Source organism: Mauremys mutica, chromosome 18, assembly GCF_020497125.1.
Source record: "Mauremys mutica isolate MM-2020 ecotype Southern chromosome 18, ASM2049712v1, whole genome shotgun sequence".
In the NCBI taxonomy this organism is placed as follows: Eukaryota; Metazoa; Chordata; order Testudines; family Geoemydidae; genus Mauremys; species Mauremys mutica.
In genome coordinates this window covers 3,330,608-3,358,278 of record NC_059089.1, presented here as the reverse complement: position 1 = coordinate 3,358,278, position 27,671 = coordinate 3,330,608, and the positions used below count along the sequence as shown (strand labels likewise).

Genomic DNA, 27,671 nt, shown 5'->3' with positions numbered 1-27,671 from the left:
TGCATGAGGCCACAGCAAGGGAATTGCTCAGCCTCGCTGGGAGATTCAGCAATGCCCCCCTCCCACCCGACATGCCTGGAATGGTGCTTCCCAAGCACATGGATGGAGGGTATCAAAACCAAAATCAAACCCAGGGGTCCTTCACCCACCTCCAATGCGAGCAACAAGGACACTGAAGACTTGAGACTCCAGCTGAGGGGACTGGGCCAGATTTCAAGGGAGAAATCTGGATGCTACGGACTGAAAAATCCAGGAGGGGGAGAAAAACTGCTTAGTCTAGTTGTCGCCCAGTCTATCAGGGATGAGAGTTCAGACCGCGGGCTCATGTTTTAGTTCTTTTGGTAACTAACTCGGACTTTTTGCCTATCACTTAATACCAATTAAAATCTATGTTTTGTAGCCAATAAACTTGTTGTCCTGTTTAACTTTACCAAGTGACTGGTAAATTGCCCAGTTATCAAAGACTGGTGTAGCTCCACTTTCCAGTGAGGAAGTGGTGAACCAATTACTAATCCACACGGCATATTCCTGAGGCGCAGTGCTGGGAGCTGGAGGGATCTGGCTGGCGCCTCACTGTGGGATTCACGAGTGGCTCCGGGAGCATCCATGCAATCAAGCCGCTCCACATGCCGTTTTGCCGAGGGATAACAGCGCCTGGAGGGGTTGCTGCTGGTCACTAGCAGGGCATTGTGGGAGACAGCCCAGGCTGGAGAGGGTTCAGGGGGCACAGCGGATCCCATCACAGCGTGTCCCCCCAGCACCCACAGGGAATATCATGCCCCTAGGAGGAGCGTTTGGGCTTTGCTGAGATGTGTCACTTTCCAGCCTGTGCTCTGTCTCTTGTCCTGTGCACACCCATGTCAATCAGGCCTTGCTCAGCTGGGCTCAGCAGAGACCTGACTGGCTACACCCCGTGACGGGACTGAGGGGGGGCAGTGCTGAGCGTCACAGGACCTGGTTTTGGGCAGCTAGAAAATCCCAGGAACACCATCCCTGCCCACCCTGGCCAACAGCCATTGATGGACCTGTCCTCCACAGAAACACAGAATCATAGAAAATGAGGGTTGGAAGAGACCTCAGGAGATCATCTAGCCTAACCCCCCCCCCACCCCCGCTGAAAGCAGGACCACGAATCTCTCTAGTTCCCTTTTGATCACAGGACCCTGCTCAGGAACAGTGAAGTTGCAAGTTCTAACAGGAAACAGCTTCAGAAAGAAGGGCAGCTCCTCTTCCTCCTCCCCTCCCGTGGGGACGAGCAGCCCCCCAACTGCCTCCCTGCCCTGGCCTCCTTCAACCCATCGCCCCCTTCAGCCTCCCCCAACTGCCCCCATCGCCCCCTTCTGCCTCCCCCAACTGCCCCGGTCCCCTTCCCCTCATTGTCCCCCTCAACTTTCCCCTGTCCCCCAGGCTCCTCCCCAGCTGCCCTTTCACTCCCCCCCTACGTCCAACTGCCTCCTTCAGCCTCCCCCCAAACCCCTCACCCAGCTGCCTCACCTGACCCCCCCCCTCACACACTCCCCTCCCTCTGCCTCTCCCCAAGTTCCTGACTCCACCACTCGCAGGGTCCCTTCCCCACAACCATCCGCTTCCTCACCATGGGGAACAGGGGCAGAAAATGCTTTTTAAAAAAGCTTTTGCAAAGTAAAAAGTAAAATAAGCCAAGCAACCCCCTCCCTTGCTTTGTGCTGGTGCCCAGCTGTGGGCTTGTGTGTGTGTGTGTGTGTGTGTGTGTTGGAGGGGGGGGGCTGTTCTGAGCACACTCCGGTCAGGGAAGGGTGGAGTTGGCCAAAGGGGCAGGTTGAATCTTTAACAGAGAATTCCTTTCTCCATGGTGTTAGCTAAGCGTTGCTGTTAAATGTCAGCTGACGGATGCAGCATTTGAAACAATCTGACTCTAACCCCCCTGCCATCTCCATTGCTGTAGTTCTCAAACCCTCTGCTCTTGTGATGTCACCACATGACATGGTGTCTTATTCCCAGAGCATCTTGTAGGTTAGACAGGACTTAAGTTTATGAGGTAAACACTGAAGCATAACTCCTTCCCTTCCCGCTTTTGACTTGGGAAAAATAAATCCTGTTCCCTCCCCCTGCCCCCAGCCCAGCCCCGCCCCACCAGAGCTGCTGTGGCCAGGAGACAGGTGCCCTCTCACCTGGCCCTGATCTGCTGTGGGGACAGAGAGCTGGGGGGGAGTCCTCTCTCCCTGGGGCAACCTGCACCCCAAACCCCTCATTCCCAGCCCCACCCCAGAGCCAGCATCCCTAGCTGGAGCCCTCACACCCCTGCACCCCAACCCTTTGCTCCAGCTCTGAGCCCCTCTGAGGGGCGGGAGGCTGAGGGGTCTCACCAGATGTCCCAAAGGACGGCCCAGGCCACCATCAGAGGAGATCACTCTCAGATCCAGCCCCACCTCTTGGTGAGGACCTCCCGCAATGAGAGCAATACCCCTCCCCTGCCCACACTCACACACACCCATCCTCGGTAGAGGGAGGGAAGCAGGGGAAAGAGGGAAAAGAAGCAAGAGAAGAGGAGAAAGGAGGGAGGAAAGAGGAAAAGGGAAACCAAAAAGGACAAACCCCAATGTCCCCATGGATTCCAATCATCAAACCCTAGGGAGGAAATCAAATTCTGCCACCTGAAGCCAGTGTTTCCTGGGCCTAGAATGCTGCCTGCGCCAGGTGGATCAGACTGAACAGGTTCCAAACCTCTCTGAGCCTCTTACCTTGTCAAAGGGAAGTTTGTTTTCGGCACAATCAGTGGTAGGAAAGGAGAAAACTCCACAGAGGTTCCTCCTCATGCTCACATCCGTGAATCCTAATTCTCTCTCAGCCCTCGAGGAGAGACCTCGCGAAGGAGACTTGCGGCAGCAAAGCCGGGGGGGTGGGGGTCTCAGAGACTGGCCTGGCCCTGCACCTCTGTCCTGCCCGGCTGATGTCGGGGTCTCTCTGTGAGGTCACCCCCTCCCCACCACATTTGCACAATAGGCCGAGTTCCTGCAAAAGGCCTTTGTGATGTCACTGCCACACCCACCCCTCCCCTCAAAGCTGATGTCCTGCCCCTGGCCAGACTCGTTGGGTCTTTGAGTTGTTTCCCCTGCATCTGGAGCTGCCAACTTTCTGACCTCACAAAACTGAACACCCTCATCCCGCCCCTTCGCCAAGGTCCCGGCCCGCTCAATCCATCTCCCTCCATCGCTCGCTCTCCCCCCGCTCACTCACTCACTCGTCTTCACCGGGCTGAGGAGGGCTGGGGAGGGTCCCTTTTCAACTGGGTGTTGTCGGGACAGGCCTGGGAAGGAGGCTGCCTGCCAAACACCTTTAAGAGGAGCTGTCCCTCCCTGTCAGAAAATCATCTCCCTCCTTCAGTTCCTTATCCCGGAAGAGCCGGAGGATTGAAAGCAGCAACATCAAACCCCTGTGCAGCTAGCAGAAATGGACACAGACACTCCCTTGTATCTGAACAGAGGTTTAGTTTTACTCTTGGTAAACTACAAGGCTAAAGGGACGGGTGGTGGCACCAGATCTAAGGAATGAAACACAACACAATCATCATCGTTATGCCCATCGTTGCCCCTTTATTCTTCCGTTGTCTCGCTCCGAGCACCGTCGCCCTCTGTCGGTTCAGTGCGAGTGCCACACTCATTGCTTCCGACACACAAAGACTCACACACACATCTTGCACGCAAAACCTCACCAAGGAGATGCACCTGCTGGTTCCCTGCACCCCTGCTGTACAGAATCCAATCCCAGAGAAAGCTTGTCGGGCACAGAGCTGACGAGGAGCCCAGGGCTGGAGTATTTAACCTACAGTGACGGCACTCGGAGGAAAGATGCTGAACGAGTGCAAGTTAAACATTGGTAGCTCCGGTTTCATCCCTCCAGGAAAGGGGCACATCTGATTCTCAGCTGGCTCAGTCTAGCTGCGTAGTTCTTGTTTACACCCAGTCAGGTCTGAGGCCTGTTTCGCACCCTGTGTTTAAGGAGACCGTCAGAACCGACTCTCTGCAATAGCAAAAGCAGGAGGCCGTTTTATTGCTCCTGGCCCAGCACAGACAGACAACGAGGGAAATGGTCTGTGTTGGAGGATGAGGCTCCCTGCCCTTGGCCAAAGATCAGCACCTCCCTTTGCCCTTTGTCACTCGTGAAGCTTTTCTTTCAGCAGCGAGCCCTAGAGCTCAGTTGCTGGAGCGCTGCGTTTGTCACTGACGCTCGGGGAGCTCCACCATCACTGGGCTCTTCTACCAGCAAGTCCAACGAAAGGACTGATTTCCTCATGTGACACTCCTGGGCTTGTCTGAGGGGGTGTCCACACTGCACACTGAGCCTGTCTCTCTGTGGCCTGGGCTTGGTGACTTGTGTTGCCAAGCCGGGGTTTGAGCATCCAGACGGCAGTGGAAACTCAGGCCTCAGGCTGTGTCCATCCCACTAGACCCCCATTAAATCGACCCTGGTGCATCGATCGCAGCAGACAGCCTCAGGGCCGCCCAGATGATTCCGGGGGCCCGGGGTTTTGGGCAGCGGGGGGCCCCCGCTTCAGCGGTAAGTTGGTGGCGGGGGGGGTCCTTCCGTTCCTGGACCCGCCGCCAAAGTGCCCCAAAGACCCACGGCGGGGACCCCCCCTGCCGCAGACTTACCGCTGAAGCGGGACCCACTGCCAAAGTGCAGCCCCCACCGCGGGTCTTTGGGGCACTTCGGCGGTGGGTCCCGGAATGGAAGGACCCCCCCCCGCCACCGAATTACCGCCGAAGACCCGGCTGCACTCTGGCGGCGGGTCCCGCTTCGGCGGTAATTCGGCGGCGGGGGGTCCTTCTGTCCCGGAGAGGAAGGACCCCCGGCCAGCGAAGACCGGGAGCAAAGAAGCTCCGGGGGCCCGGGCCGGGCCCCGCGAGAGTTTTCCGGGGCCCCTGGAGCAAGTGAAGGACCCTGCTCCAGGGGCCCCGAAAAACTCTCGTGGGGGCCCCTGCTGGGCCCGGGGCCTGGGGCAAATTGCCCCACTTGCCCTCCCCTCTGGGCGGCCGTGGACAGCCTCACGGCTGTGCTGCGCATCCACCCTGCCCTGCTCAGCCCCGAGTCAGAAATTCAGCTCCTGTGGGGTGTGTCACCCTCCACAGCTGAAGATGCTCCCCGAGTCCCCAGTGATTTCTGTGCCAACTTGTCTCCAGCCTGTTTGGGTCCATACGCTCCCCGCGGGGAGGCTGGGAGTGGTCTAGTGACAAGCTCTGGTTGCTCAGGCCTGTCAGGGAAGGCGAGCGCCGGGGAACATTGAGACTCCAGAGACCCCTCAGTGGAAGCACAGGCGGTGGGTATAATAGGCGGGGAGGCTAAGCCTCCCCTGGCACAGCTGCTGCAAACCAGGCCCCGGATGCCTGGGCCCTGGTGCCCAGCCTGTGCTCCATCTCTTCCTGTATCTGCTTCACCCCTTCTCCCAGCCCCATCTGCCCACCACTGCCTGGCCGTGTTCCCCCTCTCCTCCGCTGCACCCCCTCTCTGGGGTCCCCGCCGCTCACCGTAGCCTCCTCTCCTCCACCCCTCCCCCCGCTGACCCATGGGTCAGTCCTGGGGCCGATTTATTCAACATCTTCATTAATCATCTGGATGATGGGATGGACTGCACCCTCAGCAAGTTCGCAGATGACACTAAGCTGGGGGGTGGGGTAGATACGCTGGAGGCTAGGGATAAAGTCCAGAGTGACCTACACAAATTACAGGATTGGGCCAAAAAAAATCTGATGAGGTTCAAGAAGGACAAGTGCAGAGTCCTGCACTTAGGACGGAAGAATCCCATGCACTGCTACAGGCTGGGGACTGACTGGCTAAGCGGCAGTTCTGTGGAAAGTGTTGTGAGGATTACAGTGGATGCTAACGCTTGTCAAGCTTCTCAGTGTGCCCTTGTTGCCAAGAAGGCTAATGGCATATTGGGCTGCATTAGTAGGAGCACTGCCAGCAGCTCGAGGGAGGTGATTTTTCCCCTCTATTCAACACTGATGAGGCCAAATCTGGAGTATTGTGTCTGTTTTGGGCCCCCCAGTACAGACAGGATGTGGAAAAAACGGAGACAGTCCAGCAGAGGGCAAGGAAAATGATCAGGGGGCTGGGGCAGATGATGTATGAGGAGAGGCTGAGGGAACTGGGCTTATTTAGTTTACAGAAGAGAAAAGTGAGGCGGGATTTGATAGCAGCCTTCAACTACCTGAGGGAGGCTTCCAAAGAGAATGGAGCTTGGCTGTTCTCAGTGGTAGCAGATGACAGAACAAGGAGCAATGGTCTCAAGTTGCAGTGGGGGAGGTCTAGGTTGGATATTAGGAAACACTATTTCACTAGGAGGGCGGTGAAGCACTGGAATGGGTTCCTGAGGGAGGTGGTGGAATCTCCATCCTTAGAGGTTTTTAAGGCCCAGCTTGACAAAGCCCTGGCTGGGATGATTTAGTTGGTGTTGGTCCTGCCATGAGCAGGGGGTTGGACTGGATGACCTCCTGAGGTCCCTTCCAACCCTCATCTTCTATGAGTCTATCAGTCCTTTGTCCATCCCCTCAGTAGGCACCAACTTCCCCTCTGGCCAGTGGTGCTCAACTCTGCTCTGCCCCACGCCCCTCCCCAACTCCACCTCTTCCCCAAAGCACCGCCCCACCTTTTCTCTGGTCTGCCCTGCCGCACCCCCAAATCAAACCCTTTCTCTAAATCCCTGCCCCCTCTCTTCCTAACCCTGTTCCACCCTCGCCCCACTTCTATCCCACCCCTTCCCACAACCCCCACCCCGCCTCTTCCCCATCTCCGCCTCCAAGTGTACCATCTCCCCCTCCGCCCCGACCCTCCTGGAGCATCCTGAATTCCATGAAAGAGCTGTTTTGTGGTGGGCAGGAAGTGCTGGGAGGGAGCAGGAGGAGTTGCTCACTAGGGCCACTGGCGGGCGAGATGCACTGCAGGCAGGGCAGAGCTTGGCTGCCAGTGGGTGCTAAGCACCCACTAATTTTTTCCTTGTGGGTGCTCCATGCCCAGAGCACCCGTGCAATTGGTGTCTATAATCCCCCTTCCCAAAATCAAAATTCCTAGAGATTTCTGGTGAGTGTTGTTAATGTTACGAACTCTTCTGTGTCCATGTCTCTCTGGGTGGGTGTCCAGGGGTGTTTATGGTTAAGTTTATTGTGATGTCACGTATCCCAACTGCAAAGAATGCTCTGCTTCAGCATTCTTGCCCTGCCTTCAGTCTGCCAACTGGCTTGGTTGACAACGGCTGGTGACCCAAGGAGCTGCTGATAGACGCGTACTAGCCATCTCTCAACAACTTCTTGAATCAGCTATTTCCACAGGTGTTCGAAAGAAGATGAGTTTTTACAGAAGGTAATTCCAAGATTCTTTTCCTGCTCCTTAGAGCGCACATGACAGGTTGGTGCCTCCTTCTCCTAGCCCAGGGGGGGCCAACCTGTGACTCCGGAGTCACATGTGGCTCTTCAGAGGTTACTATGTGGCTCCTTGCATAGGCGCTGACTCCCAGGCTGGAGCTACAGATGCTAACTTTCCAATATGCTGTGGGGTGCTCACTGCTCAATCCCCTGCTCTGCCGCAGCTCCTGCCACCACCCCACCCTTTCCCCCAAGGCCCCTGCCCCTTCCTCTGAGCCTACCACACCCTCGCTCCTCCCCCCTCCCCACCACAGCCTCCTGCTCACTGTGAAACAGCTGATTGCGGTGGGCAGAAGGAGTGGGGAGGGAGGGGGAGGCACTGATTGCGGGGGCTGCCGGTGGGAGGGAGATGCTGGGGGCTGGGGCGGTAGCGGATGGGGGGCTGATGACATATTACTGTGGCTCTTTGGCAATGTTCATTGGTAAATTCTGGCTCCTTCTCAGGCTCAGGTCGGCCACCCACGTCCTAGGGACTGGTGGGGGCCAGTGTTGCAACAGTCAGGTCTCAACGTTCCATTTTGATTTGAACGTCGGAATCTTTCAGCTCCCTCCTGCGCCAGCCTTTCACCTTCTCTGGAGGCAGATTTCCACTGTTTTATCTTTCAGCAGACGAGTGGGGGTGAATTTCCAGGGTATCACCTAAAGGGAAGATAACAAAACTGGTGTAGAATTTAGACTGATATCTCCATAAATAGTATTTCCTCTGGAGTTGCCCCAATGCACTCCTTGCCTTCCCGTTGTGAATAGAAACCTTTTGTCTCATGTAATGATTGTCTAATGTAGGTGTATTGTTCATTCCCTCTGGGGGCACTGGCTACTGTCTGAACACAGGATAATGGGCTAGATGGACCTTTGGTTGGACCCAGGATGGGCAGTCTTGGGTTGCTTATGTTCTCGGTTGTATGAACCAGTCCTGGCTATTAGAGGAGCAGATGGCTTCAAAAGACCGGTCTCCTGGACCTGTGAATCCTGGGCAAACTAATTCCCTTCCTTTAGAGAATGACAGAAAAAAACCATTTCCTCCTTCTTACTATTCCAGGCTTCGTTCCTTTTTCCAAAGACTCACCTCTAGGGAGCACAGAGAGATCCATGTGCACAAAGTGCTTGTCCAACCTGTAGCAATGGGGGCATGCTCTGACTTTAGCCAGCAAGAACAGGCCTTGCCAGAGAAGCCCCAGAGAAGGAAATGTTCATGGTCCATCTTATCAGGCATGAAAAGACTTTGTGTCTGTAGCCAACATGACACCTCGATGGCAGACAGGGATGAGGAGAGAACAATTTCCTCACAAAGAAGGTGGAGGCACTTGTCCTGGAAGAAGATAGCAGCTGAGAACCAGGTGGAGTCAGAGGACGTGAAGCTGCAGGAGGATACAGGGAAAGTTGAACTGGATCCTACAGGTGAGGATTCAATCCACATGGTTAGCGAGGAGCATGTGAGGAATACTCACACCAGTCACCCTACAAGCCTTACACATCAGGGCCTTCTCACGGGACAGCGATGGGTACCAGGGCCGGCTCTGGCTTTTTTGCCACCCCAAGCAAAAAAAAAAAAAAATTGTGCAGGGGCCGAAGTGGCGATGGGGTGGGGGGAACAAACCTGCCAGCCAGCGGAAACAGCAAAGGGGGGAAACCAACCTGCCAGCCAGCCGGCCGGAGCATCAAAGGGGGGGGTTGGGAAACCTGCCGGCCGGTCGGAGCAACAAGGGGGGGCTCAAAACAAACCGGCCGGACGGAGCAGCGAAGTGGGGGGGGGGCGGGAAACCAAGCTGCCGGCCGGAGCAGCAAAGGGGGTGGGTGGGAAACCTGCCGGCCGGTCGGAGTGATGAAGGGGGCGGGGGGAGGGATGAATCAAACCTGCTGGCTGGAGCAGCGAAGGGGGGGCGCGAAACAAACCTGCCGGTCGGAGCGACAAGGGGGGAGGGCGTGAAACAAACCGCCCAGCCGGCCGGAGCAGCGAAGGGAAGAAAAAATAAAAAACCAAAAAGAAAAAAAATCCCTGCGGGGCGACGGGAGCGCGGGTGCAGGGGGACTCCGAGCCCTGCAGCCCCCGGGCAGCGGAGTGCACACTCCAGCTAGCGCGGGGGGTGGAGACAAGGGGGGCGGCCAGGGCTTCCTTAGGCGGGGTGCTTGCGCCGCCTGCTGGGAGGGCTCCACGCCGCTCCGGTGGGCGGGCTGCCGTGCCGGGCTTGCTGCAGACCTGGCACCGCTCCCAGCAGCTCCCCTCCTCTGCGCTGCCGCCCCCTACAGGGCCGCCGGAGCAGCAAACCAAAAAGAAAAAAAGCGGCGGAAGCAGCAAAGCCCCCCCCCCCCCAAAATGGGATTGGACGGACTGCCGCCCCTTGGAATCTGCCGCCCCAAGCACCAGCTTGCTCGGCTGGTGCCTGGAGCCGGCCCTGATGGGTACCTCAGACTCTGGAATCCATTTAGTGCCAGATCCTTTTGGCAAGGGTGGCTGAGGTCCATCTCTGAGGTGGGGAGAGCTGAGTGTGTCAGGTCACCCCCCTCTGGGGGTCTGGCACTGTGGGGTGAGGAGTACTAACATTGCTCCGGGCTGTAAGGAGAACAGAGAGGCTGGACGTTGTAGGAAATCATTTCTTGTCTCCTGGATCGGGTCCATTTCATCAGTAAAATGCTCCAGAGGTCTCAGCAGGTGACACCTGGGAACCATACCAGAGCTGAGCCATTATTTCTTGGGGGGTTAAATGCAAATGAGGCCCATTGCCCATCACTGACAGGGAAGGTGTGCAAGGGGAGGGGATAAGTAGAATACACCATGGCAAAGAACCTGGCCCCTAGGTCCGAGGAAGCCTCGTGTGGTAAAAGCCCCCAGCGAAGAGCCATGAGATCGGAGTTCTCTGCTTAGCTGCCAACAACCTTCAGTCTGACCCTGGGCAAGTGGCTTCAGGGCTCTGGGCCCGACTTCCATCCTCTGTAAACCAGGGATACGACATGGAAAAGGGAAATGTTACGACTGTTTCTTTCTGCTCCAGGGACGAAGAAGGAGGCGTCGGAGTCGCAGGGGAAGTGGGAAAAAGGGAGCCCAGAAGAGCAGGAAGAAGAGCGCACTCCCACCCCCTCATTACCAAGCAGCTCCCATATGACCATGGTAATGACGCTTTGTGACTGTGCTATTGGAAAGCCTCCCCTGCTGGGTGTATTAATATCTCCCGGAGCTGGGATCTCTGACAGGAGACCTACCTGCCCCTTGCTCAGGGAGCTGAAAAGAAACACTCTTCAAGTGTGATCGACTCCAGCCAGTCTTTACGAGTTTCTCTGGGTTGCTTGAACAAGGCCTAAGTTGACAAAGGGGTTCAGGCACCTCAAGAAGTTCAGAGGTGCTTAGTGGGATTCGCAGAAGTGCCTGACTCAGGTGCCTGATTCTGATGCACTCTCCATGGGACACAGGCACTGCTGAAAATCCTACCAGGCCCCTCCCTGTACTTGTAGGGGTAACCCACACACCTGCTGGGTGGGGTGTTCTGGCCCGTCTAGCGGCACCAGGACCACTTAGAGACAGAGATAAAAGGTGTCTGCTCTAGAGCCTTAGCTAACAACCAGTTGGGTTTTAGCTCCTGCGGGAGAGGCTCCTGCACTAAACTCCAGAAATCCCAGGTTGGATCCCCTGTGCCAGGAGTATCTATGCGAGTGTGTCGCTCTGGTGTGCTCTACTGCATCCTCAGCTGCTGGCGTCCAGGACAGACGGGGCTAATCCAGCCACGCAGGCCAGCTGCAGTAACACTCAGGAGGTGCCTGAGACACCAGGGCAAAGGCCTCCAGCACCCCAGGCCCTGGGTTTAGGTGACCCTGGAACCAGCCCCCCTGCAGTAACATTGTGCCCAGTGAGTTCTGACCCACGGGGGGCTGGCCCCAGAGGCCCACAGTTTGGGATTCTCCTCAGCCAGGCAGACTTGCTCCTTCAGTCGAAGCTACTTTCTGTCCTGCCGGCGATTCCTGCCTGTTTTGTGGCAGCACCACACGCTGCAGGGTGGGGAAGGAAGAGGCATTTCCGTTTGGGCCCTGTTCTCAGTCCTTTCCTCGCAGACACTGTGGGCTGCTAGAGTTGCTGAGCCAATCTGCTCAGGCGCTCGGGGTGGGATGGGACATGGGGCAGGTTCTGCAGTGACCCCTCGGCTGCACTCAACAAGCAACTTGACTGGGCTTTGCAGGCCAATGAGGCTTTCTCAGCAAAAGCTGGGCTTCCTGGGGGGAGGGGCTAGAGAGGGAGGAAATGGGGTGCCCTTGGGGTCCCCACACTGGCTGAGAGGCTCCCATCTCTTCTCAGGCAGAGGGGGAGGGGGAAGCGTATGAAAGACTGAGGAAACCTCGGCACCTGTTGAGGTTTGTCAAGAAAAGGGCTCAGCCGGATTCTCCACGCTCACTGGGCGCTGCCAGCCTCCCGCCGGGACAGACTGTTCCAGGGCAGCTGAGCAATGGAAATACTCAGTCCCGACAGGCTCTGTCCCTGTTCATTGCAGACCCCCGGGGAGCAGCTTCCCTCAGCCCAGCTCCAAGCCCTGCTGATGAGAGCCGTGAAGGGTCTGACGACACCCACCCTGGAGCGATTTCAAGCCGCCGAGGAAGAGCTGAGGACCATCATATCTCTACACGGAGACAAGATGGAGAGAGTAAGAGACTCCCGCCGTGGGGCAGGGGGATGCTGCGCAGAGAGGGGGAGGGGAGAATTTCCTCTCCTAGGAAACCGTTCCTGGGACACACGGGCATGGTGCTGTGAAGGTTGGCTGAGCCCCTTTCCCTTCATCGCTTGGCCGCAGGGATCCGCGGCGTCCGGTGTTTGACGTGTTCTCTGCCCGCTGGAGCTCTGACACGTCCCTGAGGACAGCCCAGCCCCACTGAAGGGGAGCGATAGCCCCGGCCCTGGCAGTGCAGCACTTACCTAGACGGCCCATGGGCCTCCACACTGGTTTCCTCAGACCTGTGGGGCCTTGTTTTTCCAGCTGAAGGATCAGGAGGAATTTGGCTTTGCACTTTTCTCTCTGTCTCTCCCTAGCTCTGATCCTGCTGCCCATCCCCACAGGATCTGAGTGCCTCCCCCGTGAATTAGACTGGCCTAGGGAGGTTTCTGGCAGACTTCATTTCTACATCCCCTGGGTAGGAGGCTCTCAGAGTCATTATTCCCCCTGATTAATGAAGCTCCACCACCCTCCTGGGAGGTAGGAATTCAACCCGTTTGACACCTGGGGAAACTGAAGCCCAGAGAGCTCCTTGAGTTGCCCAAGCCTGCGCAGGTGGGGTTATCCAGAAAGGAATCAGGGTTCACATTCCCTGCAGTCCTTTAAACGTTGCCTTCAATCGCTCGGCCTGGAAATAGTTGACATTCCTGCCCTTCCCCAGATACCGCCTGCCCATGGCGCCTAAGTGCAGACTTATTCCCTTCTTGGGCTTTGGCTTTCCTGGAAACTCAGAAACTAATAAACGAACAGAATCCTCAGCCTGAGCTTCCTCCCCAAACCTGCCTGTTCCTGGGGTTTCCTGCAGGTCGTCCCTGTCTCTGACCGAGTTCCCTGTTTCCAGCAGGTCCCAGCGGGAAGTTAACAAATGGCCCCCAATCAGCAGATTGATTTGTGCAGGGCTCTAACTCCTGCTAGCAGAACAGGGCACCAGAATCGAGCCACCCGGGTTGTAGCTCCTGCTCCTTGTTCGAGAGAGGAAAGAGCAATGACCAGTTCCTCATGGAAGAGCCCTAGGGGGCGGCTTGTCCCTTTCGGGTCTGTCCACCTTGTGCTGCAAACTCTGCAGCAGGAGCCGGAAAGCCTGGCCCTATGGACGTGGGCTCCCAGGGCTGGCACTGTGGGGCCAAACGGCAATGCAGCCTCTTCTGGGCTTGGGCTGGAACTTGAGCTCTGAAGCCTGGGGAGGAGGGGGCTCCAGCCCAAGTCTCCAGGTCTGCACTGCTGTTCCCAGTGCCATAGCCTGAGCCCGAGGTTAGAGACCCGGCTTTGAGATTGGTTACGGCAGGTTTTAAAATCCCGCAGTGCAGAGGTTCTCCTTAGGGCTGGGGCCTGGAGCTGGCTAGCCCCGTCCAACTAGCCCTGCCTGCCATCTCTGGGATGGGCTCTGGGGTACATCAGTGGAACCAGCTGGGTCTGGAGCAGCGCTTCTCTACCTGGGACATCCTCAGGGCCAAACAGGGGGTATTGGACGTGCCCCACACAACACATATGGGGCCCACAATGGAAACTGGGTTGAGAAGCACAGGCCTGGAGGAACTGATTGTGCTAGAGAGATCAGCAGGAAGTTGCAGAGATGGAGGAAAGGCTCCTGCAGGGAAGCCCTTGAGAGCAGGGCTGAGAGCAGTTTGCTAAGGCAGGGAAGGCCCTGGGACAGCAGGGGAGTTTGGGCTGTGCCCACGGTAAGGTTTGGGGGAAGGCTTTTGTGTGTGTTTCTGAGCTTTAAGATACTAAACCAGACCTCAGGAAGGCTGGGGTTCCTGGACTTGTCAAAGCCTCTTTCTTGACATTATGGAGGAACCAAGATGGGCAACCGAGGTGAGAGGCGGCTTGCAGGGCTGCCAGGAGGGGTTACCTGGGAGAAGGCCACTCATGGATAAAGCCATCCCTCAGCTTTCTGGCATTCTTCCAGGTTGGAGACGTCGTGGGACGTATCTTAATCTGGCTGGACAACGTCTGTCATCCCAGAGCCAGAAAAGCAGCGCTGAGGGCCACAGCCTTGCTGGCTCGTTCCCACCCCCAGGACGTGGTTCTGAGCTGTGTGGCGCACACGCTGTCCTCGGACAGGTAGGGAGCTGCTCTGTTATCACCTCAGGCCATTATTTCTCTTCCTGCTCCTACTGACAGGCCACAGTCTGGGAAGGGTCCATCGGGCTCACGCAGTTGGAGGGAGTTTCCTGCTGTGCAGAGAGCTGTCCATGCTCACTAAGAGGAGATGGCCAGGCCCAACCACTGAGGAGCCAACCCCCCTCCTGCACTCCCCAGGATGGAGACGTGCCAGTTTTCTGAAGAATTCCAGCACTGTCCTGATTTCTATGGGTCACCCCACTTCCTCTGCCATCCAGTACAGGGCCAATAAATGACTTTGGGGCTCACTCCACATCCCTGGGTCATGAGGTCTGGCTGCTCCCTATTGTGTGAGAGAAGGCAGAGATGGAAAAGGCCCATGAGGTCCATCTGTCCGTCCCCTGGGGACCAGTGCAGGATTGTTACCTGCAGTCAGATCCCTAGTTATTCCATGGCTGAGGAAGTGGTGAAAAAACACACTCATCCTTATGGAGCTGCACAGCAGAGGTAAATCTCTTAAGACAGAAAGTTCAAGACCTAATTGTTGCAAAATAAATAAATGATCCACACGTGACCATAGCGTAAATGCAGTGCAGCCTGCCTGAGTCTGCAGACAGCCGGCAATAACAGCTCTGAGATGGGTGAGTGCCTCTTTTCATCTCAATACGTTGTGAACTCTGAGTCCTGCTGGTTATTGCCGATCACTTTGCAGAGCCATCCAGCTGAGGTGTTTATAACACAGTCCCCATGTGCCCAGTGATGAGCTGCCAAAATATTAACAACCAGTTCCCTCCTCCCCCCCCCGGGGGGGGTCGTGCCCCATCCAACCCCTCATGTTCCTTGACACCCCCCCCCCAGGACCTCTGACCCATCCCCCCCTTCCCTGTCCCCTGACTGCCCCTTGCCACCCACCCAACCCCACCTCTCATTCTCGATGGCCCCCCAGGACCCTTACCCCATCCAACCACCCCTTCTCTCTGTCCCTGAGTGCCCCCACCACCTCATCCAACCCCTGCTCTTTCCTGACTGCTCCCCGGGACCTTTGCTCCCATTCATTCACCCTGTTCCCTGCCCTCTGACCGCCCTGACCCCTATCCAACCCCCCACAACCCACCCCCTCCCTGCCCCCTTACCACACTGCCTGGAGCCGGACCGGGTCCACTCCACCAGGACCACAACCGGTGCCACGGGGCCCGACTCCCCGGGCTGGCACCGGGGCTGGAGCCGCTCGGCCGGAACCGCGGGGCCCGACTCCTCGGGCGGGCACCGGGGCTGGAGCCGCTCGGCTGGAACCGCGGGGCCCGACTCTCCAGGCCGGGTCTGGCTGGAGCCGCTCGGCCAGCAGCAGTGGCCGACTCCCCGGGCCGGCACCGGGGCCAGAGCCGCTCGGCCAGAACCGCGGGACCCGACGCCCTGGGCTGGCACCGGGGCTGGAGCCGCTCGCCCGGCAGCGGGGCCGGAGCCGTGGGGCCCGACTCCCCGGGCTGGCATCGGAGCCGGAGCTGCTCGGCTGCAGCCACGGGACCCGACTCCCCGGGCCGGCGCCGGGGCCGAGCCGCTCGGCCGGAACTGCGGGGCCCGACTCCCCGGGCCGGGCCGGGGCCGAGCCGCTCGGCTGGAGCCGCAGGACCCGACTCTCCGGGCCGGGCCGGGGCCGAGCCGCTCGGCCGGAACCGCGGGGCCCGACTCCCTGGGCAGGGCCGGGGCCGAGCCGCTCGGCCGGAACCGCGGGGCCCGACTCCCCGGGCCGGCACCGGCGCCGGTGCTGCGGGTCCCGAGCTGGGCCGTGTCGGAGCCGCTCAGCCGGGACCAGACCGGGCTGGGGAGCTTGGCTGGGGCCAGGGGGAGCCGCTCAAAGTGGAGCTGGACTGGGCCACACGTGCCGTCCGCCCCGTCCGGCTTACCTGCCTGCTCCTCGTTTCAGGCTTCCCGCGAACATCTGACTGGCGGGAAGCAGGGGAGGGGGAGGGGAAGGAGGGCGGAGCGTTCAGGGGAGAGGGGGAGGTGAGCTGGGGCTGCGGGCCGGGTGGACAGCTGCCCGAGCTTTGTTAAATTTAAAAACTTTTTAGAACCTGGTTGTCCTGGAACAACCGGTTTTAAAAAGGCTTCTAAATTTAACAACCGGTTCGTGCGAACCGGCTGGAGCTCACCCAACTGGACCCTCGCCAGAGGTCAAAACTCCGTCTTTCCTCAGCATCCTCTGCAATGCAGTTCTGCACTGACCATAGACAAATCTGTGTCACATGGGAGAGAGAATTGAAGAGCAGCATGAAAGAAACTGAATTTCTTACCCAGTTCCGTTACCAGAGGAATACAGTGTTGGTTTTCATATTGATTTGAATGTTTGATTTGTAAACCTTTCAGATTTGAATTCCTTGAAGCAGCCCCAGTGCTTTCCAGGGTCTGTGCTCAGAAGCTATAGAAACTCGGCAGCGTTGGCACAGAATTTCAGTCAAGCGTCCTGAAGACCTTAAATCCAGGCCATTTGCTCTTGGTTTGTCCAACCTAGTTCTCAGTGTCCCCAGGGCTTGACCACCATGTCCGACCTTCCTCACCAAACTTGGAAGTCAAATGACTGGAAGCCTTTTGGATCTGTCTGCAGTCTTCCTGTGCGGATGCCTGGGGGGACCAGCAGTGCTTAGATCAGCAAGAATGGAGAGAAGAGAGGAGGGGGATTTCAGTACTAGTTTCCTTCCAGCTCTGTCACACTGGGCAGTACAATCTCCCCTTCCAAGCTCCTGAATCCTCTCCTATCAGGGCATGTTCTGAGTCAGTGTCTGATCCCGTCCACCACACTGCAGTAGGATTCAGCTGCTAAGAGACACTTGGCGAAATGCTGGGTCTCAGTTACACCCCCAAATAGCCAGAGTAACTCCAGTGAGGTCAGGCAAGTTCCTCGGGACTGAGCCTAGCGTAACAGAGCAGAATGTTGCACAGTCTGGTGGTCACACTGTGCTGGTCACTTTGTGGTCAGATCATGGTCACTGTCCTGGAAACAGCGGTGCAAGCTTCAGGAACAATAACCCATTCGGGGAAAGGAATAAATACAACCTTCTCTGACGGGACTTGCCCTGCCTCAGCCTCCCTGCACCAATCGGTGTCTCCTCTCACAGACGCCTTTCCTGCCCGCTTTCCAAGCCTCTCCCTGGGGAGGGCAAGAGGTGGCCAAGCAGGGAAGGTCTGACTTCTCTTTCTGAATCTGCAGATGTGCCATTGAGCTGTGGAAGGCCTTGGGGGAAGAACCACAGCTCCCCAGGGAGGTGCTGCGGCAGCTGCTGGACAAGCTCCAGCAGAGACGCCGGGAGGAGAAGAGCGGCAATGTGTCCCTGGCTGTAAGTGAGATTTGAGATGTCACTTTGAGAACCCGCCACCACGGGGAGGATGGTGCATCTGTGTGTGGGAGCTTCACCCCTTCTTAGCTTCAGGCCACGGCTCCACTACACAATGAAGCCGACCTGCGTAACCTCGGCATACAGCCGCCACAGCAATTCCATCCCTTGTGTGTGTCTGCACTTTGCTGCTTGTGTCAGCAGTGCCCGTCCTCACCAGAAGCGCTCGTCTCGATTGTACGATCAGGGTGGGGCATTGTGGGAAGGCTCCTGAAAGCCAGTTGACGTACGCGACGTTGTGTCTACACTGACACTGTATCGACCTAACTGCATCCACCTGGATTCTCTGCCACTTGTGGAGGTGGAGTTATGAATTTGGCACCAAGGGGCAGTTCTGCCGATGGGAAGGAAATTCCATCGTTAGGGTGATGCTGGGTGAGGGGCCTTGCATTGACATAACTCTGTAATGCAGACCAGGCCTTGGTGTGTCCTGGCCACCTCCTAGCAAACCAAAGAGGTGTAAATAAAGCTTCGCCCAGGAAAAGTTACTGATCTGAAGCGGTTTATCTGCTGGTACCCTGGCTCTGTTGTCTGCTGCTCTAGGTGGCTCTTTAGTGAGCAGGTGCAGTTCGGGTGTCTCTTGGAAGTATCCAGGTTTTTGGCTCTCTAAATTGTGACTAGAAATCTTCCCAGCACGGGATCATGAGATGTCCGGTACTTTTGACTGGGCCAGAAACACTGGGGCTATGAGAACAGATCTCCTCAGGATGGTTTCAGCCCGTCCAGTCATGGCTGGAAACCCAAAGCACAGAGTCTGCACCATTAAGCGAAATAATGGGGAATAACGTCATCCAGACTCTTCTGACCGTTCCGTAGGGCTCCATCCTGCTTCCGTTCCAGGAATGGGGGAAGGTTCAGGACCCTCCAAATCTCTCCTTTCCTCTCAGGAGCCAATCCTCTTTTGTAATAGGCTGGGGAGGAAATGAGACCCGAGAAAAGGACAATAGCGAATGGCAATGGGGGCAGGTGGCAGATTGGGATAGTGGAGTGAAATTCTTTCCCCCCTCCAGGCAATGAGGACCATTTACGAGGTCCTTTTCCTATGGGGATACCGAGAAGCCATCCTGGAAATGTATCCCCAGATGCTCATCCTCTGCGTCAGGCAAGTGCAGTATGTGATGGATCTGCACTTGCCAGGGACCTACATGGCCAGCACGACATCCAGCCCCGAGGAGGGATCCAGCTGCCTCAACCCCCTAAGGTAATGACTGAAAGGAAAAGGAAGAACAGATTTGTTCTGCTAAACACATGTGGGCTGTTCATGGCCATCATTTGTTCGGGTGCTATAGTTAGCCCAGGCTCGCTTACACCAACTAAGGATCTGGCCCCACATGCCCGCTTGAGTCCTGTTACCTGTCACAGTAAAGAATCAAGTATTCAACCGCATTGAGTGATGACACCAACCATCTTCAGAAGCTACAGTGTCACTAACTGGTTACAAACTCAATGAAACTGCAGTGTCGACAGGGCCCATTGGGCAGGGAAGCACCATGATATCACACTGGATCTATCCTCGGGGAGGCTAGCTCCTGCTGTCCATGCTGTGTGTGCCAGGGCGTGTGCAGCTTTGCCATGCTCGGGGCTGATCTCTTTACCTGACACTGGTATTTTTTGTCTTTAGCACATCGGTGGAGGCTGTGAAGACTCTTTTTTCCATGCCCGGATACTGGAAGGAATTTGCCAGCATCCAATTTCAGCAGGGTTGGGACATGATATCTTCACGATATTACTATTCGCAAGGTGTTGGCCTGATTGCAAGGTAGGAGCCCAAAGGTTCCTCTTCAGTGGGTCTCTCTTGGGAATGGGATTTCCGTGTGAAATGTTCCTCTGTTCCAGGCTGCCATCTCAGCCCAGCAACTAGAGAGGAACTCTCTCTCCCCCTTGATAACCACAAGGGACTTTCTGCTCCATGTTCCAGAGCCATGATCGAGTTTGAGAACCCTCAGCTCCCTGCCGTCTTCAGAGAGGCCGTCACCACTGTTCAAAGGGAGAAGGAGGAGCAGCAGAGAAATATCGCCATGACTTTCTGCACTGAGGTGAGATTCTTTAGTTGACAGGCACAAGTGGGCTTTCTGGAGAGCAGCTGAGGCCAGTAAGCTCTGGGCACATTGTCAGCAGCTCAGCAGCCTTCCAGCCAGCTAGCTCCTCTCCGCACATGGATGGTGGTGGGGCATGGCACAGAATGGGAGGGAGAGACAGGGTGAGATCGCTCCTGCCTGGATGTGCCTAGGTGGGATCATGTGACAAGAGGAGATGTTTCTCCAGTGCCCCAAGGCCATACTTCTCTCCTCACCTTTTCCTGGGGTTCTGCTTTTCTTCTGCCCCAGGGGTCGCTCCATGGCACTCAGTGGGGCCTGGAGATTCCCCTTTCCCTGGGGGTTTATTTGTGATTTGTGCATTAGTCTAAGTTCTGGGAATGAACCAACTGAAAGAGCAGCACCTGGCTCCCTACACACCAGAGACGTTGTATGGGAGTAAGTGGCCTTTTGGTAAAGATGAGTGTCCAGGGAACAGACCCCACAGGAAGACCTCTGCTCCTCAACCCGATGTTGATTTGGCTCTTTCCAGTTTCTCCAGAGTCCTTCTATTGAGACAATAATGACAAAATCAGAGCTCCAGGCGCAGCTCATGGAATGGACCCAAGATAAAAATCCCATTGTACGTCGGCTCAGTCTGCGAGGCCTTGGCAGTATTGTGCTCCAGCCAGAAAAGGTGAGGGGCGTGGATTGCCCGGGGGACCGAGGAAGCCGATGTCTATCAAATAGCTCAGCAATGAGAGCGAGATCCCCACACAAGCCTTGTTGTTTAACGCACAGCACTCGAATGTTGGAGGTGCTTTACTGAGCAAATCAAGGCACGACGTGGTCCCTGCTCCCATGAGCTGACCCCTGATTGCAGATGTGATGCAATGGGGGAGGCGGGTGAGCAAAGACAAAGGTTACAGTGAGCAGCTGGCAGAGAGTGACAGGAGAATGACTTTGTGCCCCGTTGGGCGGCTATGCCAGCCGTGGTGTCTCATAGGTGGGAGTGGGATGGGCCAGCATATGCCCCAGGCTGTCATCCAGGATAGTAATGAGCTGCCTTCTCCATTGCTGCAGGTGCAATCGTTACGGGCCCAGCTGCCAGCGATCATGGACATGTTCTGTGACAAGGACGGAGTGCGTGTCATGGGGGCCATGCATCAAGCTGGACACATCATCTACCTCCTGAATGGGGAGGGGCTTGGATCCATCTCCCAGGACATTGCAGTCAGCCTTCGCCCCTTCATTGATGACGTAAGGCTGGGAAACACAGGAGAACCCCATTCCCCCCCCCCGCCTGTCTCTGGTGCCCTTGTCTCTCTCTCCCCATCCCCTTGTCTCCCACCCCTCAGCCTTGCCATCGAGCCTCCAAGGGGTGCCCCTGCCATGGGTGGGGAATCTCCTGCTCAGCCACCTCCCTGTCAGAGCTCTTCTCCGCAAACCTCAGCCTCAGCGCCATGCTCCCAGCCCCTGCTGCTGCCTGGCCTGGTGGAGAGGGGCCTGGATCTGGGCAGACGACCAGCTGTCTGGAGAACACTGGCCCCCAAAGAGGTGGAGATTCCCAGCAGGAAAGAGGTGGGTCGGGAATGGCCCGGCTCTCAGGGGCACCGAGGAGCAAAAGAACTGCTGTGTTTTGTAGCAGCACCTCCCTGAAAGGCTCCAGCAGCTGCTCCTCCCCTTCCCCAGACCGGTCTCCAGCAGCCTTCCCTCCCTCTCCCCTCATCTTCTAGGGGTCTAGGATTCTGTGCTCTCCAGACAAACATTGCGTCTAGGACACCATGGGGCTGCACAGCCCTGCACAGCGTCTCAGGCCCTGTTCTGCACAAGATGTCTATGGCGCTGGCCTGGTGGCCTCACAGCTCCCGCGACCCAAGTCAGTTATCACAGGGGATCCAGAGCAGCGTGCGGATTATGACTCTGTCGCGTTATGCTCTGATCCTGCCTGGCTTTAACCGGGCTTCCCCACTCCCTGTGTGTCATTGCCAGGAGAGGGGCAGTGTGCGCTCCGCTGCCATTTTACTGCTTGGCAACGTGGTGAGCAGCGTGAAGGACCCAGACAAACCCATCGTGCAGCAGAAAATGATCCACTGCTTGCTCCCGCTGCTGCTGCATCTTGAAGACCGGGATGAGAGTGTGACACTGGTAAGTGCCACGGTCATTATTTCCTTAAGAGCAAAGAGCCAGAATCCCCTGGGGTCCCCACTCCATTAATGGCCAGAGCCCCTTGCCCAAGCAGAGTCTTCTCCTCCCTGCTTCACTCCATGCTGGAGCCCAGTGCCTCATCCATTCTCACAGCACAATTGGGAAGAAAAGCCTTCTTCTGGGAAAGAGCCCTGACCCTCTCCTGCAAAGACAGGCCTCAGGCCTTCGGGCTGCTGCATCCAAAGGTTCACAACAAGAGGCAGCAAGAGAAAAGGGAGCACAGATCTGTAAGTGCCCTTCGCTTCAGGGAGCTGATATCTGCCCACAGCCTTCTGGAAAGTGGGTGCAGCTGCCCTGACTTCTTCCCTGGAGCTCCTGAGAGAACTTCTCCAGGTCCCAGATTCCCAGAATTCACCGGACGTTGCCCTCTTTCGTTGGGCCAGCTGGGATGTGGAGGGAAGCCTGATCTGGGGCCCCTTTGGTCCGACTCTTTGGGATCCCCAAGCTGATTCACGCTCTCATGCAGTCTCTTTGCGCCTAAGGACTGAGCTGTGGGGATCTCTTATGAATCTTTCCAGGGCCGTCCATAGAGGGGCGCAGGGCCTTGGACAACACCCCCTACTCTGTCCTAAGCCCCAGCCCCACTCCATCCCTTCCCCCAAGTGCCACCCCACCTCTTCTCACCCCTGCTCCGCCCCCTGCCCCATCCCTATTCCTCCCCTCCCCCCAAACCCCCACCCCCTCATTTCCCGAACGACGCTGGGAGCTGGCAAGGTGGGGCATAGCATAGTGGGACCGGGAGTACTGCTCCTGGCCCCTGCATGGCCCACGTCCTGCGTCCCCCTGAAGTGCGGGGCCCCCCAAAGCGCAGGGCCCTGGTCAACCACTCCAAACCATCCAAAGACAGGACGGCTCTGGCTCGCTCCAGCCAATTCCCTCTCCTGAGCACACTCCTGTGTACAACAAATGACAGGAATCTCCTCCACTAGCAGGAAAAGCAGGAGAACAAGGGACGGGGAAGGTTCCATGTCCCCCAGACTGTCCCTCTCTCAGTGAGAATCCTCTTGGTCTCACCTTCTCTTGCAGCGATGCAAACTGACGCTCTTCCGCTGCGCAGTGTTTCTCAGGTGGGCTCATTTGAAGACGCTGTTCCGCAGCATGGCCTGGGATGGCTCCACACAGCTCATGAAGTGTGCCTGGAAGTGCTTGGTAGGTCAATTCCCTTTGCCTTGAGAGTGGTGAATGGGGACTTGAGGGAGACCTTTTTAACCCCACACCCTGAGTATCCATCTGCTTCTGTCGGGTGGCAGGATTCTATTCCAGGCTCTCTGCTGGTTCATTTCTGCAGGAGTTACAATCCCTTCACATTTTTGAAAATTTTCTCCTCAACTGTCAGACCTGCAAACGTTTGTCTTTGAAAATGAAAGCTGAGGTTCTGGAGAACACAATAGTAACTCCAGAGAGGTGCTGCTGTGGCGCATGGGCTCATATTGGCTGTTGCCATGACCTGGCTCTATGCTTTGGCTTCCCTGGACTAGTCGCTGTGGGGAGAACATGTCATTTGTATATTGTGCGTTTCTTCCTCCTTTCTTCCTAGATGCAGAACAACAAGAGCCACATCCCCAAATTCCTGTTCCAGGCCTTAGAGTACCTGGAAAGCTCACAGACAACAATCAGACATTCTGCAGCCCTGTTCATTGGTAAGCAGAGCAACTTCACTCGAGCTTTCTTGAACTGCTTCCTTCAAAGCCCTTTTCTAGACTGCTGCTCTGTTCCCTCCGACAGCACCAGAATCCTGAAAGTAAGTGTGTGTGTGGGGGGGGGGAGGGGTGCGCCTAAGAGGGCCCTGCACCCAGTGAGGATCCCTTCCCTGGCTAGAGGCGTCTTTTTAATTTTTACTCACCTAGCGGCGCTCTGGGTCTTCGGCGGCACTTCGGCAGTGGGTCCTTCAGTGCCGCCGAAGACCTGGAGCGAGTGAAGGACCCACCGCCGAAGTGCTGCCAAAGACCCAGAGCGCCACCCAGTGAGTACAAGCCCCACGTGTTTTTTTATATATGTGGTTGTTGTGGTTGTTTTTTTGTCATCCTTGCCGGGGCCCCGTCGAAACTGTTTGAATTGGGCCCCGCACTGCCTAAAGCCGGCCCTCTGTGTGTGTGGGTGTATGTGTGTGTGTGTGATAGAGAGAGAGAAAAAATTAACATGTCTTCCAAGATGAAGGGAGCAACTTAGCTCTATTGACCGCACCAACTTCCCCTGCCCACAACAACTCTTTGGCTGCGCCTAGGGGAAACCAGCATGATGTGAATTCAATCTCCTTTGGAAATCAGTCTCTCAGTGACTTCTAGGCTTCTGATGCTTTATCTAATGTGCTTTGTGAACAGGTGTAAGGAATGTATTTAATTTCCCAAGGGCTGTCTTGGGAGAATGGCTGCATCTTTCGCAGTTTTCAGCAAAGGATTTGAAAAGTAATGAGATTCATTGTCTGTCTAGGAAATACTATCCACCATTACTGTGACTTGTTGTCTGAAACAGTGACTGAAGATGGCATCTCCCGCTTGTATGAAGGTAAGGAAATACCTCTGTGTGTTTGTGCCTCTGTGGGAAGTACAGGGGTGCAGCACAGGGCCTGAACACAGGTTGGAATGTGTCCCTCTCTGTCTAAGGACAGTGTTTAAGGAAGAAGGATGGTCACATGAGCTTTCATCGAGGTGCCACAATATGTGTACGGGAGCAGGGGAATTCCATCCCTAGCTCCTAGAATAGACGTAGCCTTAGAGCTGTTTGGGGAGACTGTCTTCATAGAGGTCAGAACGTCTCTAAAGGAAGGCCTGACAGAATTGAAAAGGGCTGTTGTTATTATTAAGGGCGATGATGAGGATGACAATTACCCTCTGTAGGGAAAGATTCATCACTTGCCCTCCCTGTAATGGAGAGATTTCAGGCCAGGGAACCACTCAGAACTTGGTTATCAACTCACAGGAAATCCCCTGAGTGCACATTGGAAACATCTTTCCCTGTGACCTCTTAAGGAATGAAGGCACAGGGCCACACAGGATTTCAGTAGACATTAGGAGTCTAAATCTCTCTGCAGATCTGTGCGTAAATGTTGGATCATTTAACACCTCTGCTGCTGTCACTTTTCTGTTCCATCCCAAGCAGAGTTGCCCCCACCTGCCTGTGTTTTAGCGTGTGGATGTGTGTATGCTGGGGGAGGGGGAAGTTACGCACAGAATGGGGTCTCCTCTCTGTCCAGGGCTATTTTGGGAGTAGCTGAGTTGCTGTTTCTTGCCCGCAGACTCTTGGGTAGCTAATAGCATGTGGCAATGGCCATCTGAAGGGGAGGTTTCCTAGGCACCAGTCACCTCAGCACCATGGGGCTTTCAACCCGTTTCCTCTTTGTTTCAGCTTTTCAGGAAGTGCCTTTGACATCTGACAGCACCACAGGGCACATCCTCAATAGATATTACAAATGGCTGCAGAAGCTTGGAAATCTCGTGTCGGGTTCCGCATTCGACTAGGGAACGGGACCGACACAGAAGACCTCTTTGTCCTGCTATGGTACGTACAACAGCGTCTTTGGAACAGGGACTGAACAACGAGGTGGATATTGGCAGATGACAGACAATTGTGTAGGTCAGTGAGGCGTAGAGAAGACTTTGAAGAAGTTGAAAGGGATCTAATAAAGCCATGTGACTGGGCAGCACAATGGCAGATGAAACCCAGAGCTGACAAACTCAGGGCCATACGCATGGAAAGCAGTGAGGTGAACGACTCCTACATATCGCTGGTGTTGGACACCAGAGCATGGACGGTTGGGCCCAGTGGCTGGAGCAGGGGTGGTGGGGCCTAGTGGAGGTCGAGCCGAGGGTTGGAGCCGGAGTGAGGAGGAGCTAGGGGCAGATTAACGATTCGCAGCCAACAGGAGCTGTAGGGGGCGGAGCCTACAGGCAAGAGCAGCTCATAGACTATCACTAGCAGGGTTGGAAGGGACCTCAGGAGGTCATCTAGTCCAACCCCCTCCTCAACACAGGACCGATCCCCAACTAAATCCCCAAATGGCCCCCTCAGGGGTTGAACTCCCAACCCTGGGTTTATCAGGCCAATGCTCAAACCACTGAGCTACCTCCCAGGATAGAGGCTCCCGGCGTGGTGCTCATTGCGGCATTGCGGCTGCGGGGGGGGAGGAACGGCAGCGCGTGGAGCCGCCTCGCCCCACCCTAGCCAGGCAGAGCCGGCCCGGCTGGAACGCAGCACACAGGGGCTTTAGTGGCTGTACCACAGGGCCCCCCCTTAGCCCTACTCCTTTCATGAGTGCATCACTGCCCCACTTCTGCCCCAGCCCCACACACGGTTACAGGGCAGAACCCTGTAGCTGAGCTCTGAAATCTCTCTCACTGTAATGAAGTTACTGCAGAGTCAGGACAACCCCACCTTTGGGCTCCATGTCTGACATCTCTCCGCACTGCACAGAGCCCTACATTCACAGAGCTTCTCGCATGTGATTCCCTCAGTCATCAGAGCCAGGCGGAGAGAGGAGAAAGTCTCCCAGACTCCCTCTATCCATTGCCAGCCCACAGGGTAGCGGAGGTTGTGAGGGGTTGGGTGCTCTCTTTACGCAATGCCAGCTCTCAGGGAAGTTACAAAGGAGCATTAGCAAAGTGCAGGAGGGGAGTTGTGCTGTGGAAAACTACCCTGCTTGAAAGTTTTGTTCTTCTGATTTGTGTTCCTGCCCTTTCTCCCTCTTGCAGACATCTAGAGGCTAACAGGAGCCAACTGAGCCCACCACTGATCACATCTCTTGGGAGACGGCAAAGCAGCTGTTGCATGGGAAGGAGGAGAGAGAAGAGGCAGAGCAGGATGTGCCGGGGTGCACCAGTCACACATAACCTCACAGTCTAGGTGGAGGAAGCCAAGCCCCTCCCCAGCCCTGCCGCACATGCTACAACTGGAGCACCAGTGTGAAAGGGAGCAGCTCAGCTCGGTCTAGGCAGATGCCGAAAATGGAGGATGCACATTGTAGGCTCCAGTCCAGAAGCAGCTGAAGCCCCTGACTGCAGAGCCCCGAGGTGCCGAGACCCAACCCCATCCCCGGGTGCCTGCAGACGTGCAAGGGAGCTCGGAGTCTCTGGGAGATTCCCACGCCGGGAGCCCAGAGACCCCCAGCCCATGGCCTAGAGACATCTCGTAGGAAGTAACCTGGGAGAACTAGCCATTGTCATGCTGAGTGACGTCAGATGTTCTGGCTGGATCCCCACTGACTCAGTGCCAAACACACTGGCCATGGACAAGGCCCTGGGGTAGGACCTGGAGTGGAGTAACAAGGGCCTGAATCCCCCTACCCTGGCCACCATCCATCCTTGGGTGGCAGCCCACCTCCCCAATGTGCCACTAGACTGCACAACCCCAAGAGGAGGGGCGGCCATCTTGTCTCTGAACTCTCAGCCAAACAGCCCTGCGCTGAAGGTCAGTGATATAGACTCTGGTCGTTGGGCCACACAGCACTGAGGGAGAGAGCAGCCATATTGTCTGGAGCCATCGGGCCACACAGGCATGAGAGACAGGATAGCAGCACGGACTCTGGTCTCTGGGCCACACAGCCCCGCCGGAGAGGGCGGCTGCACGGACTCTGGTCTCTTGGCCCCACAGCCCCACCGGAGAGGGCGGCCGCACGGACACTGGTCATTGGGCCCCACAGGCCCGCCGGAGAGGGCGGCCGCACGGACTCTGGTCGTTGGGCCCCACAGCCCCGATGGAGAGGGCGGCCGCACGGACTCTGGTCGTTGGGCCACACAGCCCCGACGGAGAGGGCAGCCGCACGGACTCTGGTCGTTGGGCCACACAGCCCCGACGGAGAGGGCGGCCGCACGGACTCTGGTCGTTGGGCCACACAGCCCCGACGGAGAGGGCGGCCGCACGGTCTCTGGTCGTTGGGCCACACAGCCCCGACGGAGAGGGCGGCCGCACGGA

General features: G+C 56.6%; 1 protein-coding gene across 1 annotated transcript; it reads left to right on the top strand.

Moving 5' to 3' along the window:
* The first annotated feature begins 7,179 nt into the window (after positions 1-7,179).
* On the top strand, positions 7,180-27,517 carry LOC123352275 (maestro heat-like repeat family member 5). Its single transcript, XM_044992137.1, has 17 exons — positions 7,180-7,335; positions 8,437-8,795; positions 10,388-10,503; positions 11,873-12,022; positions 13,998-14,152; positions 17,358-17,484; positions 18,552-18,742; positions 19,163-19,300; positions 19,460-19,577; positions 20,110-20,253; positions 20,640-20,816; positions 21,549-21,704; positions 22,791-22,913; positions 23,302-23,404; positions 24,195-24,269; positions 25,110-25,262; positions 26,453-27,517. Exons 1-16 carry the CDS (start codon positions 7,319-7,321, stop codon positions 25,220-25,222), a joined length of 2,262 nt encoding a protein of 753 aa, XP_044848072.1. The 5' UTR covers positions 7,180-7,318; the 3' UTR covers positions 25,223-25,262; positions 26,453-27,517.
* Positions 27,518-27,671: the final 154 nt, after the last annotated feature.